The 21,734-nt window shown below is 46.8% G+C and overlaps 1 protein-coding gene across 1 annotated transcript; it reads right to left on the bottom strand.

Moving 5' to 3' along the window:
• Window positions 1-19,187: 19,187 nt before the first annotated feature.
• Window positions 19,188-21,096, bottom strand: LOC138675662 (uncharacterized). Its single transcript, XM_069764086.1, has 2 exons — window positions 20,273-21,096; window positions 19,188-19,798 (listed from the first exon to the last, which is right to left on the bottom strand). The coding sequence occupies exons 1-2, from the start codon at window positions 20,690-20,692 to the stop codon at window positions 19,271-19,273; spliced, it is 948 nt and encodes a 315-aa protein (XP_069620187.1). The 5' UTR covers window positions 20,693-21,096; the 3' UTR covers window positions 19,188-19,270.
• Between the last annotated feature and the right edge of the window lie 638 nt (window positions 21,097-21,734).

Genomic DNA, 21,734 nt, shown 5'->3' with positions numbered 1-21,734 from the left:
GGCACAGCAACAGTAAGCCATGGGCCATGCATGAGGTATAAGGGTCTGGTCCAGCATTTACTGTAGAGCTTTTATTTGAAGTTTTAATAAGGACCTGGTGGCTAAGGGAGCAGTATAAGCCTTCTTAGCTAGGAGACCTGAGACCTCATGCAACAGCTGAATTTTTTTAGTTTCCTATCCACACTCAGGTGGCACAAACAAGAATAAAAACAGTACTTGACTGATCAATTGACCCACAATAGAACATTTTATAATTGCACAGAAGCAGTCAGCCAAGGGCAATGCATGAGGTTTCAGGGTCTGGGACAGCATTAACAGCTTGGAATTGAAGTTTCAGTTAAGACGTGGTGGCTAAGGGAGCGCTATAAGCCTGCTTTGCTAGGAGCCCTGATATCTCATGCAACAGCTGAAACTGCTTTTTTTGCTCAACCACACTCAGGTAGCACAACTATAAGATTGGTAATCCACAAATGTTAGAAAAATGTAAGGAAAGTAATAAAGATAGTTGACTGAAAGTAAGTTCAGGCCTGGTGGTCTGAGAGTCCTACTGCTACAGGCAACACACAAGCAGACCCATCTTGGAATGAATATATTCCAAAAAATGATTGCCACTCTCCATCTAAGTGGTATAATGGGCCTCTGACAACACTTCCACTATATGCAACCCAACAGATGGAGATCCAACTTAGATTCACATTCACACATTTCAAAACAATTACTGTCACACAACACTAAAGTGGCATCAATTTCCCCAGAGCAGAAATAGTTTAATGGCCCTCTGACACCCCTTTCACTACAGGCAACCCACCAGATGGAGAACCAACTTGAAGTGTACAAGTTAAAAAAAAAATGCTTCTAACATCAGCAGCAGTAGAAATAGTAGGCACAGAAGCCACAACAAAGGTTTCAAAGACTGCAATAATGCAAGATCAATGCATGTCACTAGAAACAACATCCCTGCCTTGTCTGCCTAATCTATGACTGGGGTGCAAAAGTCATTGAAGATCCATGACTTGTTCATCTTGATGAAAGTTAAGTGATCTGCACTTTCAGGGGACAGCCGGATGGTCATAAATTTTCAGAAACTCTCTGTATCCACCAGACGGAAAGGCAGCATTTCCATGGCCAACAGATTGGAGATGGTGGAGTTCAAGCTCTTAGCTTTGGCATGTGTAGGAGGAAACATTCTTTTATGTCACCACAACTGCGGGACCGAGGGCTGGCTCCTGTGCTGAGAGAGGGTGAAGTAGGGTGAACAGAACAAATTTTTTGACTGTGAGTGAGATGCAGGCGCAGATGTTATGGTGGATTGAGAAAGATGTGGTGTGCTCAATTAAATAAAAACAGCAGGCATCTTCACTTCCATAACAGCTGATGGGAACGCACCCACCCTGACTGTAAGGGGTAAACAGGTAGAGGATCTGCGGCTGGAGACATGCGTGGGTACACTTGCCACAGTGACAGAGAAGGACAAAGCAGCAAATGCAGTTGATGGGACCGCCAGTGGTTGACAAGGACCTCTAGTCCACATTTTAAGGCATGTTGATTGTGCATGTGCAAGTTCATGCATGTAGTTGTCAACTTATTGCTATTTGTGCCTCCACTGAGTCATTTTTTGCAAAGTTGACAGATAACGTGAGTTGGGTCATCCTTTGCAGTCTCAAAAAAGGTTGAGGCTAGGCAACAGTTGCTGCCCCTGTGAACTGCATACTCGTGACCAGTGCTGGCCACAGCCACAGTTGTAACTGAACATGCAATGTTTGTCGTGGTTGTATCGCACCGTGTCTGTGGAGGAAATCCGCAATGTAACTTCCTTGTCTTCCTACTCCTCCACCTTCTCAGCTGAACAACTCATCTGTGTGCCTCTAGGTTCACACTAAGTGGGATCTACAACCTCATTGTCATTCTCTCTGTTCTCCCTCTCCTCGCCTGAGAGTCACCCTCCTCCTCTTCCTGCTCAGACAGCATAGTGCAGTCCTCTTGTATCTGAGTCTCATCTGTCTCACCTCTACCCCTGGGGGTTAATGTCTGGTTACAAGGGTCAAAATTCTGCTCAGACCCCACTTCATCCTGCTCCGGATTCAACAGGAAAACATTTTGGGAATTGGTGCAAATGTTTTCCTTTATGAATCTTTGGATAAAACCTCTGGTGGTGGAATAGAATGTGTGGACAGCTCTGGGCAGTTGGAAAGTTGTGATGCAGGGGGAAATAAGGAAAATTGGGGTGCCATTGCTGAGGATTGTACTGTGTGTAATATTAAGGTGGAGGAAGAGGAGTAAAGGCCACTTGATGCAGCGCTTGTCATCCACTAAAGCACATGCTCTTTCTGACCCTTATCTACTAGACATACCACTGTGTGGCTGCAAAACAAAGGTAGTCAAGTAGCCTGTCCAGTAGCAGATGTTGTCAATTGTCTTTGCATAGGATGAGATGGTGTTTGTTCAGTAGAGCTTTCAGTAGCATTACCACCTATCCCACGCAAACATCAAACACCACAAACCCCCTTTCACCACAACCTGACATTTTCCCACTCGTGTTATTCGAGCACCCCATAGGACCATGGGGTACTCAGGCCTGGTTCGGCGGTACTTACAGGGGTGGTCACGGAAGAGGTGACCCGGTCCTTGGCTCTGGACATCCAATTAAAGGGGATGAAGTGTAGTGGAAAATAAAGTCTATGGAGAAATGTCCGGGATGCCACCAGTGGTACTCGGCAAGGGATGACTAATCCTGCTTAAAGGGAACCACTGGGGCTGATGGTGTTGCAGCAGAGTTGGTATAGCTCCCCACAGGTAGAGCTTAGTCCCCAGGGCTACCAGTGTAGTTGGTAAGGGATGATAGATGGTGGCTTGCAGGACTGAAGGTGCAGTAAATAATTGGAGGACACAGGGTTTGCAGTTTCCTTTACCTTTTACTGGTGAATTTCAGGTGCAATCCGGGGCATAGGTTACAGGTGTGGATGGGGTCCTGTCGGCCTGGTAGTAACTTAGGATCCACTTAGCCAGGTGGGTTCAGAGGACTTCCTTCTGTGCTGAATTCTCTGTTCCTTGCTGCCTGAAGCTTTACACAACATCCTCTCAGTGTCTGTTACTCCTAACCCATATGGTTAACAGCATGAGCCTTTCATTGGCACTGTCTTCTCACTGGCAGCCCCAGGCTCCTGACTTGCTGTGGTGCCTCCAGGTATTAGATGGACCAGGAGACCTGCAATCTCCTGCCCTCTAGTTCTAGCTGCTGGGCATTAAGTACCCGTGCAACCACGGACTCCATTGTCTGGTTTCTTTTGCACTTAATCCTGGGAAGAGCTCAGTTACAGCTCTATTCCCAGTCTCTCTCCTCACGTGCTTCCTCTCCCTCCACTGTCTCACACTGCACTCCCTAACCCCACCTCCAGACCAGAACTTATAGGGAAGTTCCCCTGAAACTGGGTTTATGTATGTCTGTGTTACCTGCCAAGGGGATCTCTCCTTACTTCAGGCATGACATCACCCCCCCCCCCCTTGAGGAAGGCAATGCCATTGTGGCAACCGGACTCCTGGGGTGCCAGATTGTTGTGTACCCTTCTCCTCTCTTAACCAGATGTTTCACAACCCTAGGCACAGACCTGTCAGTCACCTGTCACTAAATGAACAATCAATATATATTTTCTGAGATACTGTGCCTGAACAACAATATTAGCTCTAATGATTTTGATTCACAAATGGGGCCTGGTGCCTGCACCACAATATTAGCCCTAAGAAGATTAGTAAATTGGGCCTCCTGGCTGCACCCCAATATTAGCCCTAACGCTTTCAATTAGCAAATAGGGCGTGGTGCCAATACCCAATATCAGCCCAAACTATTCTGATTAGCAAATCGTTCCTGATTCTTGCACCCCAATATTAGCTCTAATGATTTTGATTAGCAAATGGGGCCTCCTGGCTACACCCCAACATTAGCCCTAACTATTTTGGTTAGAAATTGGGACCTTCTAGCTGCAGCCCAATACTAGCCCTAATGATTTCGATTAGAAAATGGGGCCTCCTGGCTACACCCCATAATTAGCCATAACTATTTTGATTAGAAATTGGGACCTTCTAGCTGCAGCCCAATACTAGCCCTAATGATTTTGATTAGCAAATGGGGCCTCATGGCTGCACCCCAATATTAGCCCTAACACTTTTGATTAGCAAATGGGGCCTGGTGCCTGTAACCCAATATCAGCCCAAACTATTCTGATTAGCAAATGGTTCCTGACTCTTGCACCCCAATATTGGCTCTAACGTTTTTAATTAGCAAATGGGGCCTCCTGGCTACACCCAAATATTAGCCATAACTATTTTGATTAACATTTGGGACCTTCTAGCTGCAGCACAATATTAGCCCTAATGATTTTGATTAGCAAATGGGGCTTCCTGGTTGCACCCAAAAATTAGACCTAATGATTTTGATAAGAAAATGGTGCCTCATGGCTGTACCCTAATATTAGCCCTTACAATTTTGATTAGCAAATGGGGCCTACTGGCTGCACCTCCATATTAGCCCTAACGATTCTGATTAGCAAATGGGACCTCCTGAGTCCTGACTGCAACACAGAGTTAGCTCAAATGATTTGGAGCAGGAAATGTGGACTCCTGCCTGCACAACACTATTAGCACATACTAGTTAGATGCTGGAAGGTCGATTTCACACAGGACAGCATCCTATCAAACTATATGACTCTTTGTGTTGTTTCACTAACAAAATGGCACCAGCAAAACAATATGTCCGGTTTTTATAAGGAGAGGTACTTCAGGAGCAAATGACAAAAGTCCTTGTGCCTCGACGCTGTGGATGGTTTCTGCACCCTGATTGGTTGCTGGAATGTACACACTTTAAGTTAATTAAATAAATTACATTCCGATGCTCCTCTGACCTATACCCACTCCCTCCCCTCATAAAACAAATCCCCTCCATCTCAGCACACAGCACTACTATCTTAACCAAAGTCTTAACAAAAGCATTAATGGAAATGCAATCATTTACCGAACTGTGACCAAATTTTGCCGACTTTGAGAAAAAATGTTCGAGAAACCGACCACAAATCCAAATGTGCTACATTTTTGCTGGATTTGAGATTGGTGAACATTTTTCGAACAAGTTCGCTCATCTCTATCAATTAGCAATTCGTCTCTCCTGAGTCATGCCATGTGTGGCTAAGCAGCACGATACAGCCACCAGCCACATATGGTGTGTTGCCATGGTTCAGCAGAAATTGTGTGACAAATTTTGGTACCATTTTTACCTATTTCCCTGTCAAAATGTACAATCTGGGGCTAAAACTAAAGTTTTGTGGTAAAAATCTAATTCACTGCTTCATGGTATAAAATTCTGTGACACATCTGTGGTGTCAATATGATCACTATACCCTTGGATGAATTCATTAAGAAATGTTATTTGTAAAATTGGTTATTTATGGGGGAGATACATATTTTTTTCATTTTATCAATTCTGTGAAGTACCTGTGGGTTGAAGGTGCTTACCACACATCTAGATAAATTCCAAAAAGGGGTCATTTTGGAGGGTTTCCACTATTTAGATACATCAGGGACTCTCCAAATGTGACAATGCATCCACTTTCCCAGTCAATTTTGCACTATAAAAAGTCAAATGGTGCTCCTTCCCTTCTGAGCCTTGCTGTGCGCTCAAACAGTAATTTTCCTCCACACATGGGTTCATTTTCTTCTGTTACCCTTATGAAAATGAATATTTGGGGCTTAACACTAGAAGTCCCAGGGACTGGTCATTTGACATTTCTACCTTTGAAACCCAGAGAAGGGTCAAATGACTGAAAGGATTTTATCTATAGCTTATCTTATCTCTATTCACTGTCTTTTGTTCTATAATTAAGGCCATTACTGTTGCACCACAGGAGGTTGTTTGCTGTTTTCCATCCAGTTTACCCATGTAGTTTCAAGTTTCAAGTTAGGGTACCATCACACTATACGATTTACCTACGATCACGACCAGCGATATGACCTGGCCGTGATCGTAGGCAAATCGTAGTGTGGTCGCTGGGGAGCTGTCACACAGACAGCTCTCCAGCGACCAACGATGCCGAGGTCCCTGGGTAACCAGGGTGAACATTGGGTAACTAAGCGCAGAACCGCGCTTAGTTACCCGATGTTTACCCTGGTTACAAGCGTTAAACTAAAAAAAAAAAAACAGCACATACTTACATTCTGGTGTCCGTCAGGTCCCTTGCTGTCTGCTTCCCGCACTCAGTGACTGCCGGCCGTAAAGTGAAAGTGAAAGCACAGCAGCTGTGCTCTGCTTTCACTTTACGGCCGGCAGTCACAGTGCTGGAAGCAGACAGCAAGGGACCTGACGGACACCAGAATGTAAGTATGTGCTGTTTGTTTTTTTTAAGTTTAACGCTTGTAACCAGGGTAAACATCGGGTAACTAAGCGCGGTCCTGCGCTTAGTTACCCGATGTTTACCCTGGTTACAAGCGAACGCATCGCTGGATCGCATCGCTAGATCGCTAGATCGGTGTCACACACACCGATCTAGCGATGACAGCGGGAGATCCAGCGATGAAAGAAAGTTCTAAACGATCTGCTACGACGTACGATTCTCAGCAGGATCCCTGATCGCTGCTGCGTGTCAGACACAGCGATATCGTAACGATATCGCTGGAACGTCACGAATCGTACCGTCGTAGCGATCGAAATGGTATAGTGTGACGGTACCCTAAGTTCTGTTCAGTTTATTGTATTTGATAATATAAAGACTATACATATTGCATTTAGTTTAGTATTAGGGTACCGTCACACTATACCATTTCGATCGCTACGACGGTACGATTCGTGACGTTCCAGCGATATCGTTACGATATCGCTGTGTCTGACACGCAGCAGCGATCAGGGATCCTGCTGAGAATCGTACGTCGTAGCAGATCGTTTAGAACTTTCTTTCATCGCTGGATCTCCCGCTGTCATCGCTAGATCGGTGTGTGTGACACCGATCTAGCGATCTAGCGATGCGATCCAGCGATGCGTTCGCTTGTAACCAGGGTAAACATCGGGTAACTAAGCGCAGGACCGCGCTTAGTAACCCGATGTTTACCCTGGTTACAAGCGTAAAACTAAAAAAAAACAAACAGCACATACTTACATTCTGGTGTCCGTCAGGTCCCTTGCCGTCTGCTTCCCGCACTGTGACTGCTGGCCGTAAAGTGAAAGCAGAGCACAGCGGCTGTGCTTTCACTTTCACTTTACGGCCGGCAGTCTGAGCTGTCTGGCCACACTACGGCCAGGTCATATCGCTGGTCATGATAAATCGTATAGTGTGACGGTACCCTTATTTGTGCAAAAAAGCGCTGAAACAATTAATCATTTTTTATATATTTTAAATAGAGAATTAGAAATTTTAGAGCAAGGTACAGCTGTGAGTAATGACCAGAAGCATTTGTGTCTAAGGCTATGTGCACCCTTTGCGGATTCCACTGCGGATTTTTCCGCAGCGGAATTCCAAAATCCACAGTGAAAACCCGTTGCGGTTTTACTGCGGATTTATCGCGTTTTTTACTGCGGTTTCTTCTGCGGATTTTCATCTGCAGTTTCCTATTGGAGCAGGTGAAAATCCGCAGGAAAGAAGTGACATGCTGCGGAATGTATATATACAAAAAGCAACTGGTGCACCGCCAGCGTTTCCGCGTGGATTTTTCCGCAGCATGTGCACAGCGTTTTTTGTTTCCCATAAGTTTACATTGTACTGTAAACTCAGGGGAAACTGCTGCGGATCCACAGCGGTCAAAGGTACCGTTACATGTTACGATCTCGTCAACGATATAGATAGAAATGTCACGTGATCACATCGTTCGTGCAATCAGTTTCACATCATCCAAGAGGCGTCACATGCAACTATCTTGTTAACGATGTAAATTTTGGCTCCGCGTTAGCCTCATTGCAATCGTTTGCAGAACGATTTTTCACAATGGCAGGAATAGGAGAATTTACACCAAAATCGTGTCATCTTCTGACACATAATTGGACGAGGATCGTCAGATTTGAGATCCTGACCTCAAATCTGCGATCAGCGATCCAACGATGTGTTCGTCCGATATCTTCAGGTTACACGCAACGATGTGAAAACGACATTGCATGAACGACGTGATCATGTGACGTTTTCAAACGATATCATCAACGAGATCGTAACGTGTAACTGTACCTTTAGGCCTCAATCACACTAACGAAAAAAAATCGCAGCATGTTCATTCTTGTGCAAATTTGGCGCGAAAAAAATTCCCACAAGAGGACTGAAATTTTAGTGTGAAAAATATACAAAAGAACAACTGTTATTTGTTTTGATGCTTTTAATTTTTTTTTAAAAACCAATAAGATTTTTTTTTCACTAAAGGGTTATTTCACACCAACATCAAACAAATAGTCACATTTTCAAGATGAGCAGTGTATAAGCGGCATGGCCAAACAAATGTGATAAAACAGTGAACAAGAAAACAATATAATCAAATTATACAACAGGGAGGGATGTTGGTGGAGGAGTGGGAAGAGGGGAGGGGGGAAAGGGTAAGGACACATACATGGGGGTAGGGGAGTAAAGGAGCACGCATCAAAGGATGCTTTTTATTTTTGTTATAAAAATGTTAAAAAAATACAAGGAATAAAACAATTCCACACATATTTTCCATAGGCTGCAGTGGGGGGCTGTGTGTGTGTGAGTGGCATGTCCTTGTGTGACTAGCATTTCAGCACTCACTCAGCAGTCTGTCTGAACATGTCGGAACATACCTGGCACTGCCTGGGTATGTCCCTGGTACATTTGCCACACGTGTATTTGTAGCAGTCAACACATCTCTCAGTTGCACAATTGTTCGTGCATCGATGGTTTACCTGGCACTTCACCCTTTTGCCAGGGCTGGGTGTGGAAGGAAGTTGCCAAAGGAGTTTCTCCTTGCGTGCCTTCTTTTCAGTCACATGACGGCCACCTAACTCTTTTGCAAGCTCAACCAGGAAGTCCACCCGTCTCTCCCGCACCCCAGTGCATGCCTGATAAAGTACATGAGCATAGAGTGCTGCCATGTCAATCATGTTGTAGAACACGGCGACTGGCCATCTCTGTGTTCCTGCACGCATGCTGTACTCCCGCACCATTTAGTCCATTACATCCACACCGCACTTTGTGTGGTTGTATTGTGTGACCGTGTTTGGCTTCCTTTTGTTGGTATCCTCAGTCTCAACCACGCTGTACATGCTGCTGAGAATGTAGACGGCCTTCTTTCGTTTGGGTGCATACACTGTCAGTGTGGCACCAGTGGTTGAAAACACCTGAGTGGTGAATTCAGTGCGGTCCATCTGTCTAGCGGATTGAGGAATTTCCCGGCGACTCTTGTTGACTGTGCCGAGGATAGTGGTTTCCCGGCTAAGCAGTCGTTGTGCAAGTGACAATGATGTAAAGAAATTGTCCGTGGTTACAGTTCTGCGGGTTCGGGTCATAGTGGCAATGATCCTTGGGTTTCCCAGGTTTGCTGACCAGCTGTCACGTAGTGATGGAATCTTGGTCCCCCCCCGCAAGATAATGACTGAAATAAATGCCATTAGTTCCGGGAGACCCATGAACCAATCCACCTGCTCCGTGTGACGTGCATGTTGAGTACTCCATTCTTTAATGCTACAAAGCATGTCAAGACTGATAAAACAGAGGAAGCTCGGAAGGCGACTCTGGACACTTCGTCTGGCCTTAGCACTTGGCTCTGCCTCTGTAGGGTACGGTTCTATTGGGGTCAAATGGAGATGTTTCCCCACTTGTACTTCATGCCACACTGTGCCATCTTTTGCGGTCTCTGTCGGCTCACTCGCCAACCGAGCTCTCTTTTTTGGTAGAGGAGGAGTCTCCTCATCTGCAAGATAAATAATTTCAAATAAGCTTTTTTTTTTGGTTCAAAATAAAAAAGATAGTCAGGAAATAAAGGTACCTTCACACATAACGATATCATTAACGATATCGTTGCTTTTTGTGACGTAGCAACGATATCGTTAAGGAAATCGTTATGTGTGACAGCGACCAACGATCAGGCCCCTGCTGGAAGATCGTTGGTCGCTGAGGAAAGTCCAGAACTTTATTTCGTCGCTGGACTCCCTGCAGACATCGCTGGATCGGCGTGTGTGACACCGATTCAGCGATGTCTTCACTGGTAACCAGGGTAAACATCGGGTTACTAAGCGCAGGGCCGCGCTTAGTAACCCGATGTTTACCCTGGTTACCAGCGTAAAAGTAAAAAAAACAAACATTACATACTTACCTACCGCTGTCTGTCCACGGCGCTCTGCTTCTCTGCACTCCTCCTGCACTGGCTGTGAGCGTCGGTCAGCTGGAAAGCAGAGCGGTGACGTCACCGCTCTGCTTTCCGGCCGCTGTGCTCAGTCAGTGCAGGAGGAGTGCAGAGAAGCAGAGCGCCGGGGACAGACAGCGGTAGGTAAGTATGTAGTGTTTGTTTTTTTTACTTTTACGCTGGTAACCAGGGTAAACATCGGGTTACTAAGCGTGGCCCTGCGCTTAGTAACCCGATGTTTACCCTGGTTACCCGGGGACCTCGGGATCGTTGGTCGCTGGAGAGCTGTCTGTGTGACAGCTCTCCAGCGACCAAACAGCGATGCTGCAGCGATCGACATCGTTGTCGGTATCGCTGCAGCGTCGCTGAGTGTGAAGGTACCTTAAAATAGGTAACTCACACTGCCTTTTTTGGCATCCTGTTCCGTCCATTTTTGAAACAAGCAGAACAGGATCCCTTTTGGCCCCCGTGCAACGTGGGTGATGTCCGTGTGCTATCCGTGAATCCACAGATAGCGCTGTCTGCTGTCACCACATACTCACCTCCCTCCAGCGCCTCTTCTCCTCTCCCTTCCGGTTCACTCTTGGGCTCAGTGAAGTGAATATTCATAGCCTAATGAGCAGCACCGGAAGTGAGAGGAACTGTCAGCGCTGGACTGAGGTGAATATGAAATTCTTTATTTTTAGGCTTTTCACTTTCCTCCGTTGTCCGTGCACACGGAAGTCACACGGATGACATCTGTGTGCATGGATGTTTTCGGCAAAAAGCGGTCCGTGCTTCCGCAAAACAACGGACATGTCTCTGTGTGGAGCAGACGGACACGCATGTGCTCCACACAGAGACACAGTTCGTGCGGAATGGGGCCATAGGGGAACATGTGTCCCGTATGTCCGTGCCTACGGCATGTGTCAGCACAGACCCCACATGTGCCGTTTGAAGGACTATGTCTTCTCCATCTGAGTCTGAAGGGTTTGTGTTGCTCAGAATCAGTTCCAATGTCTCTTCAATGGTGTACCTTCTCTCCATTTTCTTTCCTGTGAACAAAACTCAGGGAGAAACCAAAATAGGTTTTACTTGTGAGCAGCAACCCCCACACTCAGGAATAGCTTGCATTATTCTGTTTACACACTCTTATCTTAGATAATCCCCCTGCAGATTCCTCATGGTACCGTCACACAGTGCAATTTAGATCGCTACGACGGCACGATTTGTGACGTTCGAGCGATATAGGTACGATATCGCAGCGTGTGACACGCTCCTGCGATCAGGGACCCCGCTGTGAATCGTACGTCGTAGCACATCGTTTGAAACTTTCTTTCGTCGTCTAGTGTCCCGCTGTGGCGGCATGATCGCATGGTGTGACAAAGGTGTGCACGATATTGTATACGATGTAAAGGGCGGAGGAGCTGGCTACGTAGGAGCGCTGAATTCTCCACCTCCCGTGTGCTGATTGGGCGGTACAATACTGTGCGCTCATTCGACAAAGGACTATTGTTCCCAGCGGATAAAACCGGAGCTCTCGAGCGCGCTATTCATTTCTCTCTGTAGCACGTGCTGTGAACAGAACTCCTAAATTCGCTGGATTCCCTGGACTTTTAACTACTAGACTTTTACCGCAAAAGGTATGTATAACGCTACAGCGTAGCATATGTTGCGCTTCAACGGGGATAAACGCTGGAGTGTGGTTGATTGTTCCTTTGAGTAGGGTAGGCCTGAGAACCTCAGGTACACAGCTGTTGCGTGGCCCAATTAATTAATCCTTTTACAGATCGAGATGGTTGACTGCCCCATTTAATACCAGTAGTAACATATATAGTTATTAGATCAATGGTCAGAACATTGTTTTGTAAGCACGTGTATTTATTGTACGTTTGTTTTCTTTTTAGGAACTATGCTCACTTCCGATGAGAGTTCTGTTGTTGCTGCTGCCCTGGTGTTTGAGGCAGCACGTCTCCAAGAGGAGAGACGTCCTAAACGAAAACGTCGCATGTGGACCCGGAGCTGGCTGCAGAAAAGATCCACATTGTCACACATGGGTCTCATAAGAGAGTTACGTGACAATAACCCTCAAGATTTCCGAAACTACCTTCGGATGTCCGAGGAATCCTTCAAAATAATACTGTCTGCTGTTACGCCACTCATACAAAGGTGTGATACGCCGATGCGTGCAGCCGTGCCCGTGGAGGAAAGGTTGGCGGTGACACTGCGCTTCCTGGCAACAGGAAGGTCTCTTCAGGATTTGCAGTTTTCCGCAGCTGTTTCCAGACCTTTCCTGAGCGTTGTGATTCCGGAGACATGCGAGGCCATTGTGCAGAGCTTAAGGCATTATATGGAGGTACTACTATTTTTTTTTGGCTGCTGTGTTATGTCGATATATTATACTAGCTATTGAACCAGTTCTACGCCCTGATGGCGAGCATTTCTATAGGTATATGTTCTACATCCTATCATGTGCTGCTCCCATCCTGCGCCCCCATTCAGACATGTGCTGCTGTGATCCTGCGCCTCCATTCTGACATGTGCTGCTACCATTTTGCGTCTCCATTCTGATATGTGCTGCTCCAACCCTGCGCCACCCTTTTTTATTTGCTGCTCCCAACGTAATTTTATTGATTCTATTATTTAGATATATTGTTTAGCACCCCCTCTGAGTGACCGAAGCCATCTGTAAAAAAAATGGCTGCCTGCATACTCTGTGTTGTTGACTTTGTTATACTAATCCATACTGTGCCTCAATCGCTGTAGGATGTCCACATGAGAGTGTATGTGCATAATATATTTGACCAAATTTGTACATGTTTCCTTCTCATCTTGCAGTTTCCCAAGACGGCGGATGACTGGAAGAGGATTGGTTCCGATTTTGATGAGCTGTGGCAGTTTCCAAACTGCGGTGGTGCATTAGATGGAAAGCATGTGCGCATCACGCAACCAGCCAACTCTGGATCATTTTTTTTCAACTACAAAGGATATTTCAGTGTGATCCTCATGGCCCTTGTCAATGCAAACTATGAGTTTGTCGATGTGGATGTTGGCATGAATGGTCGAGTCTCCGACGGTGGTGTTTTTGAACACACTTCATTTGGGGAAAGCTTGAGGAACAATGAACTGCTGTTGCCACTAAATGAAGACACAAAAGCAAACCTAAATTTTGTCTTCATCGCTGATGAAGCTTTCCCTCTTCATCCACATTTGCTGAAGCCATTTGCACAGAGAACACTCACACCGGAGCGCAGAATCTTTAATTACCGGTTGTCGAGGGCCCGTCGTGTGGTTGAAAATGCCTTTGGGATAATGGCAAATCGGTTTAGAGTGTTCCACACAGCTATCAACTTGAAGCTGCCGTCTATAGACATTGTGGTTTTGGCATGCTGTGTGCTCCATAATTTCCTGAGACGTCATGATACGAACTCCTATTCTCCTCCTTCGTTTATTGATGCAGTGGACGCACGAACCGGAGATATTGTGCCCGGGGAATGGCGTACACAACCTGAAAATTTTACAGCTCTTCAAGCTCTTGGATCTGGCAGACAGGCAGACGATGCAAGGGACTGTCGCGAAAAATACTGTCAGTACTTTAATGGTTCTGGAGCTGTACCGTGGCAGGATCGCGCCGTATAACATAAAAATTTGTTTTTTTGCTTTGCTGTCATATAAACCTCGCTAAATAACTTTAAATGTGATGCCTATACAATGTTGCTGTTAACCCTTATAGCTTGGTAAACATTAAAGAAAGAATGCGAAGATTTTTGTTTTTTTTTGTAACACTTCTTGGTTTTAAATTATTTTACAACAAAATATAACATAACCCCCCCACCAAAAAAAATATTATCTCCTGCCCAAGAGGTGTCGCAGCGTCACGCCCTGCTGCTCCACTTGACTCTGGAGGAGCGCTGCTGTCTGCTGCAGGAGCGCTGCTGTCCGCTCCAGTCGCAATTGTCTCGCCAGGAGCTCTCTTACGGTGGCCGTTTCTGTGGATAGAAGAGGTTGGAGAACCAACGTTGATTCCTCTGAAAATACATCTCGACCTCTGGGGCAGGACCGAATTTTCTGTGTTGTAAATTTCTATTTGGTCTGGCACCACAGGGCGATGTAAATTTTAATATATTTTACAGTTTTGGTTGTCTATGGTGACATCCAGCAGAAAACCACTCGCATTATCTTGATACTTACGGAGAAGGGACGCCGGTTCCTCATTGCCAGAACCAGAGCTGCTAATGTCCCATCCCAGCGATCTGGCCACTGCTGCAGCACCTAAAAGCAAATAATAACAGATCTGGTTAACTATGGAACACGCCGTTGGGAAGCGCTCGCAGTTTTGGTCACTTACGTATGTTAGCTTCTGGGGAGAATGCCGCCGACCCGGGGGAGGAAGAGGAGTGTCGAAAGGGAGGTGTTGAGGGTGGTGTAGGGGTGCGAGGCCGTCTGCTCTCTGGTGGTGGCGTGGTAGGCCGCTGGGTCATTACTGCGTCTGTAATGTATTCAAATATTTCCGCTACCCTCTTATGTCCCGTATGCAGTTGAAAAATTGTAATCTATGATTGTTAACTTACGTGACGTCACGGACTGTGGGCTCCCGCTTGTGCTGGATGCTGTGGTGCTGCTGGCAATGGCAGGTACCTGTTGCTGCCGCTGTCTCTCTACACAGAAAGTTTACAAACGCAATCTTTAAAAACACATGTAGAGTGCTGCAGATCAAAGCTAACAATATACTGAAACATAAAATTTATATCACACTTCACAGGGGTGCGAGGGTGCATGGTCGCAACAGATGGTGGAGGTGTGGTAGGCCGCTGGGTCATTACTGCGTCTGTAATGTCTTCAAATATTTCAGGTACCCTGTTATGTCCCGTGTGATGTTAAAAAAAATGCAATAAATGATTGTGAACTTACGTGATGTCCCGGACTGTGGGCTCCCACTGGTGCCTGAAGATGGGGTACTGGTGGCAATGGTGTGTCTGACTTGCCGCCGCTGTCTCTCTACACCTAAAGTAAAGAATCACAATGTTTACACACAAATGTTGAGTGCTGCAGAGCAAAGCTAGTACTAGTACTTGCCTCGCCTTGCCTCCGCACGCAACTCCGCAAACATTTGTGGCGTTTTATAGCGGAGGTCAGCCCATTTTTTACGCAGCTGAAGCTGACTGCGGCAGACACCAAACCTCCTTTCCATCATTCTTGTTATTTGTCCAAGCACTTCTCGCTTGTGGATGTGTGGGTGGGCAGGGCGGCTCTCCAGACCCTCGTAATCCATGGCATCCATCTGGGAAATAAAAAAAAGGAGTTCTGGCTGCCCCAGAGGAGCAGAACGCATTCTCGCCGCCATTTTAGATGGAATGACCCTGAAGAGCAACGCCCAGAGGAGGAGCTGCGCTCCGCCGTCCTGCCGCGCCATTGGCATCGCAATAGCGTTGCCGTTTATGAACAGCGTCACATTTGTGACGACTGAGCGTTAAGAAAGGAACGCACATAGTAAATGCCGTTCGAAGTATCGTTATATAACGCCGGAGCGGCACGTTAAGTACGCTCGTGGTCTATGACGGCGTGATGACGTTACAGCGTTCCTGCGTGCCTGCCCTAGCTTGTTTTTGTCCCCTGACATCGTGATAATGGCTGCCAGTCGCCGTGGTCCACCTATGGGCATCCCAGAGCTCAAGTTCCTTATTGGAACAATGGATAGGATGCAGTATGAAACCACAGGGATGGTGCTGCACCGCAACCAGCACAAGGAGGAAGTTGTCCGTGTGGTGTCTGAGGGCCTCAGGAAGCGGTTTGGGATAACTCGGACCAAGGCCCAGATTGTTAAAAAATGGGGCGATCTCAAGTCGAAAAGCCCAGAGCGCCTGCAGGAGCTTCGCCAGGAGATTAGCAGAGGTTAGTACTCAGGTACCCAAAAGTATGTTGGACAGCTATGGGACAGTTTGAATGTTGCAGAGCCACTATGTGCCACAGCTATGGGACAGTTTGAACGTTGCAGAGCCACTATGTGCCACAGCTATGGGACAGTTTCTACGTTGCAGAGCCACTATGTGCCACTGCTATGGGACAGTTTGAACGTTGCAGAGCCACTATGTGCCACAGCTATGGGACAGTTTCTACGTTGCAGAGCCACTATGTGCCACTGCTATGGGACAGTTTGAACGTTGCAGAGCCACTATGTGCCACTGCTATGGGACAGTTTGAACGTTGCAGAGCCACTATGTGCCACAGCTATGGGACAGTTTCTACGTTGCAGAGCCACTATGTGCCACTGCTATGGGACAGTTTGAATGTTGCAGAGCCACTATGTGCCACAGCTATGGGACAGTTTGAATGTTGCAGAGCCACTATGTGCCACAGCTATGGGACAGTTTGAACGTTGCAGAGCCACTATGTGCCACAGCTATGGGACAGTATGAACGGTGAAAAGTACTATGTGGCACAGCTAACTGCTGACCGAACTTTTTTTTTCCTTCACAGAGGCAAAGAGACAGCGCCGCCGTAGACACGAGGCATCACACACCGCCTCTGAAGTCCCAGAGCCCTCCGGGTCAAAGACAACTGATCCTAGTAGGTTCCCACAATAATGTGATTTGGGTTTGGTTGCAGGTCCCCTCCTCCCCCCCCCCCCCCGGCAGCCAGTGTTGCCATATATGCTGACAGACCTTTTTTTTTTTTTTTTCCCTTCACAGAGGCAAAGACACAGCACCACCGCCGCCACGAGGCTTCCCGCCCAGCCTCTTCTGGCTCTGTGCCCTCAGGGTCAACTCCTCCAGATCCTAGTAGGTTCCCACAAAAATGTTATTTGGATTTTGTTTCTGGTCCCCTTCCCCCCCCCGGCAGCCAGTGTGGCCATATATGCTAACAGACCTTTTTCAAAAATTTTTTTTTTTTTTTTTTTCTTCACAGAGGCAAAGACACAGCACCGCCGCCGCCACGAGGCATCCCGCCCAGCCTCTTCTGGCTCTGTGCCCTCAGGGTCCAATGTCCCGGAGCCCTCCGGGTCAACTCCTCCAGATCCTAGTAGGTTCCCACAAAAATGTTATTTGGATTTTGTTTCTGGTCCCCTTCCCCCCCCCGGCAGCCAGTGTGGCCATATATGCTAACAGACCTTTTTCAAAAATTTTTTTTTTTTTTTTTTTTCTTCACAGAGGCAAAGACACAGCACCGCCGCCGCCACGAGGCATCCCGCCCAGCCTCTTCTGGCTCTGTGCCCTCAGGGTCCAATGTCCCGGAGCCCTCCGGGTCAACTCCTCCAGATCCTAGTAGGTTCCCACAAAAATGTTATTTGGATTTTGTTTCTGGTCCCCTTCCCCCCCCCGGCAGCCAGTGTGGCCATATATGCTAACAGACCTTTTTCAAAAATTTTTTTTTTTTTTTTTTTTCTTCACAGAGGCAAAGACACAGCACCGCCGCCGCCACGAGGCATCCCGCCCAGCCTCTTCTGGCTCTGTGCCCTCAGGGTCCAATGTCCCGGAGCCCTCCGGGTCAACTCCTCCAGATCCTAGTAGGTTCCCACAAAAATGTTATTTGGATTTTGTTTCTGGTCCCCTTCCCCCCCCCGGCAGCCAGTGTGGCCATATATGCTAACAGACCTTTTTCAAAAATTTTTTTTTTTTTTTTTTTTCTTCACAGAGGCAAAGACACAGCACCGCCGCCGCCACGAGGCATCCCGCCCAGCCTCTTCTGGCTCTGTGCCCTCAGGGTCCAATGTCCCGGAGCCCTCCGGGTCAACTCCTCCAGATCCTAGTAGGTTCCCACAAAAATGTTATTTGGATTTTGTTTCTGGTCCCCTTCCCCCCCCCGGCAGCCAGTGTGGCCATATATGCTAACAGACCTTTTTCAAAAATTTTTTTTTTTTTTTTTTTTCTTCACAGAGGCAAAGACACAGCACCGCCGCCGCCACGAGGCATCCCGCCCAGCCTCTTCTGGCTCTGTGCCCTCAGGGTCCAATGTCCCGGAGCCCTCCGGGTCAACTCCTCCAGATCCTAGTAGGTTCCCACAAAAATGTTATTTGGATTTTGTTTCTGGTCCCCTTCCCCCCCCCGGCAGCCAGTGTTGCCATATATGCTAACAGAACTTTAAAAAAAATTTTTTTTTTTTTTTTTTCTTCACAGAGTCAAAGACACAGCACCACCGCCGCCACGAGGCATCCCGCCCAGCCTCTCCTGGATCTGTGCCCTCCGGGTCAACTCCTCCAGATCCTAGTAGGTTCCCACAATTATGTGATTTGGATTAAGTTGCAGGTCCCCTCTTAACACCCCCCCCCTCCCCCGGCAGCCACTGTTGCCATATATGCTGACAGACCTTGTTTTTTTTTTTTCCTTCACAGAGGCAAAGAGACAGCGCCGCCGCCGACAGCACGAGGCATTCAACAGCGACTCAGATCCAGAAGTGCCCTCCGTGCCTCAACATTCTAGTAGGTTCCCACAATTAAGTTATTTGGATTTTGTTGCAGGCCCACTCTTTCACCCCCAACCCAAACAACCACCCTCCCCCCCCCCCCCCCCCCTTTGCTTATTTTTTTTATTTTTTTTCATTCACAGAAGCAAAGACACATCGGGAGACTACAGTGTTATTAATGTTATGTTTTTTGACCCACAGCTCTCGTCACTGTCAACAAAGAGGATATTGAAGCCGGCATAGACAAGTTACTCCACACTATGGCACATATTCAGGAGCAGCACAATGTGGCAATGGAGGAGCTGCAGAAGCTGCGGGACATGTGCCAGCAGTTGTAGGCGGGCCAATAATCCATTTTTTGTTGTTCCAATTAAAAGATTTAGTTAAACTTTCATTCGATTTTTTTTTTTTAGTTAACTGTACATGAATTTGTTACGTTAATTTGTTCCCTCATACAGTGCTGTGATTGAGACACACCAATCAAAAAGTAGTGATAGAATGTATAATAAAAGCTTTTATTTCAAACATTATTTTAACAAGACAAAAAAAAAAAAGGGATGTAAAAGTAGTTAGGAAATCACAAATTATGATACGACGATTGTTCCGGCTGAAAATTTTGGTGCCTGATGGGCGAAGCCATATGTAAAGGTATTGGTGTGTAGGAGTTATTAGGGGGTGGCTGGCCGAAGTGGGAAACGTGAGGATTGTGTCGCATCGATGTCTGACCCTGTGACCAACCATTGAAATTTGATGGCTCTGTCCGCTGTATTGGCCGGGAAGAGACCAAACAAGTGTTCTTGTCCAAATCGCCATCAGTACCCTTGTTTACTGCTTCCAGAATCAGACGCTCTGCTAGTATTCTTTGGTTGTCGTCCATTTTTGCCAGTTTGTCAACCACATAGTGTCCAAACCCCTCTAACGCAGGGCTAACATTTCTTGTCAACACCTTCTTTGCCAGGCTCAATAGTTCATTTGAGGCGTCTGAGGTGGCTTTCCGTTTTCTTTGAACTTGCCTCGATTGACTCCTGGCAGGTGCAGCCTCCACTAGATCTGTTGTTGTGCAGTCCTGTGAACAGTCAAGTGTACTCTCCTGCGCACTGTCATCCTGGGGGGGGAAAAAAAAAAAAAAGTTATGAACCCGGCAACAAAAAGTAGTACCACCATAACCGCATCCAAACTATATATTCGTAGTAGGTAACAAAAAGATTATAATATATTTGATGCTTAGTAATATTCTTTAACCCTCCCTTTTATTGAATACTTTGAACTACACTGTTCTGACTGCTATGGGAACCTGACCAATATTTAATAGTCTAAATAGTCTCAACAAGAGTACATCGGCAGCTTGACGCGATACTATTTTCTATATTGCTTCGATGGTATGGTTTACATATATCTCCATTTCATACATATTACGTTCCCCTTATAATTCTTGACTGCAACAGGGTTACTTATGTGTACATGTTTTTGTAACAACTTTAAACTGATGTGATAATCAGAAGTATAAAACCTAAAATGCAGAGAAAAATTATGTAATTATAGGACACATTGGTGAACTTTCGTCCAAAGAGCTACTTACTTGTTGCCCTTGTGACTCCTGCTCGGCGTGGTTCTCCAAAACTATTGGTTCCACAGGTGCCAACAATCGAAGACACGTTGAAGTCCGTGGCACCTCTTGGTCCCTCAGAAAATTAAGATGCTCAAAATACCACAGTTTTGGCACATAAACTTCTTCAGTGGAAGCTCCGGACCTTGTAGTCTGAAGAACCTTGTTCAGCTCCTTCCTCCAGACCGTGCGGAGCGCCTGGATTTTCTTTTTAATAACTGCTTCGTTAGCTGCCTCATCTGGTGCCTGACGATTGTAAAGCTCAATGAGCTGTAAGTAACCCTCCCTCCTCTTTTCCCTGTTACAATACTCAGGAGATTTTATTTTCCAGAGGCAGGGAAAAGACTGATAAATCTCGATGAAATCCCGGATGAACTCCACACGATTTGACATCTAAAAAGTAATTAAAAAAAAAAATTACATGGTTGACAAAGCGTCCTATTAACAATACTTTTGCCAGTGTGCCAAACGCTTAACAACAGCAGCCACACAAAGCGCTCATGCCTACCATCGCTTCTTCCATCTGCCGCGCCTATAGTCCACCATAACCCAAAACAGTGTACCGCCCGCTTCCCTACAGCAGCCACACAAAGCGCTCATGGTGACCATACATTGTACCATCTGCCACGCTCTAACTCAACAGACACAACCGGTCATAAGCAGTCACAACAGCGTACCATCCGCATCGCTTCAGCGGTGGAACGAAGCGGTCATGCCGAACAAACTGAGTTCCATCTACCACGCTGTAGCCCACCAGTCACGACCAGTCACGACCAGTCACAACAGCGTACCATCCGCATCGCTTCTTCAATCTGCCGCGCCTATAGTCCACCATAACCCAAAACAGTGTACCGCCCGCTTCCCTACAGCAGCCACACAAAGCGCTCATGGTGACCATACATTGTACCATCTGCCACGCTGTAGCGCAACAGACACAACCGGTCATAAGCAGTCACAACAGCGTACCATCCGCATCGCTTCAGCGGTGGAACGAAGCGGTCATGCCGAACAAACTGAGTTCCATCTACCACGCTGTAGCCCACCAGTCACGACCAGTCACAACAGCGTACCATCCGCATCGCTTCTTCAATCTGCCGCGCCTATAGTCCACCATAACCCAAAACAGTGTACCGCCCGCTTCCCTACAGCAGCCACACAAAGCGCTCATGGTGACCATACATTGTACCATCTGCCACGCTGTAGCGCAACAGACACAACCGGTCATAAGCAGTCACAACAGCGTACCATCCGCATCGCTTCAGCGGTGGAACGAAGCGGTCATGCCGAACAAACTGAGTTCCATCTACCACGCTGTAGCCCACCAGTCACGACCAGTCACAACAGCGTACCATCCGCATCGCTTCTTCCATCTGCCGCACCTATAGTCCACCATAACCCAAAACAGTGTACCGCCCGCTTCCTTACAGCAGCCACA

Source organism: Ranitomeya imitator, chromosome 4, assembly GCF_032444005.1.
Source record: "Ranitomeya imitator isolate aRanImi1 chromosome 4, aRanImi1.pri, whole genome shotgun sequence".
NCBI lineage: Eukaryota > Metazoa > Chordata > Amphibia > Anura > Dendrobatidae > Ranitomeya > Ranitomeya imitator.
Note: the sequence above shows the minus strand (reverse complement) of the source record. Positions and strands in the feature narration are given on the sequence as shown.

Bases quoted from the DNA above. Each gene is read 5' to 3' on its own strand.
- LOC138675662 (XM_069764086.1), bottom strand. From the start codon at position 20,692: ATGTCAAATCGTGTGGAGTTCATCCGGGATTTCATCGAGATTTATCAG. The intron at 19,799-20,272 runs GTAAGTAGCTCT...TTCCCCCCCCAG, and splicing joins AGGAGTCACAAGGGCAACAA to GATGACAGTGCGCAGGAGAG.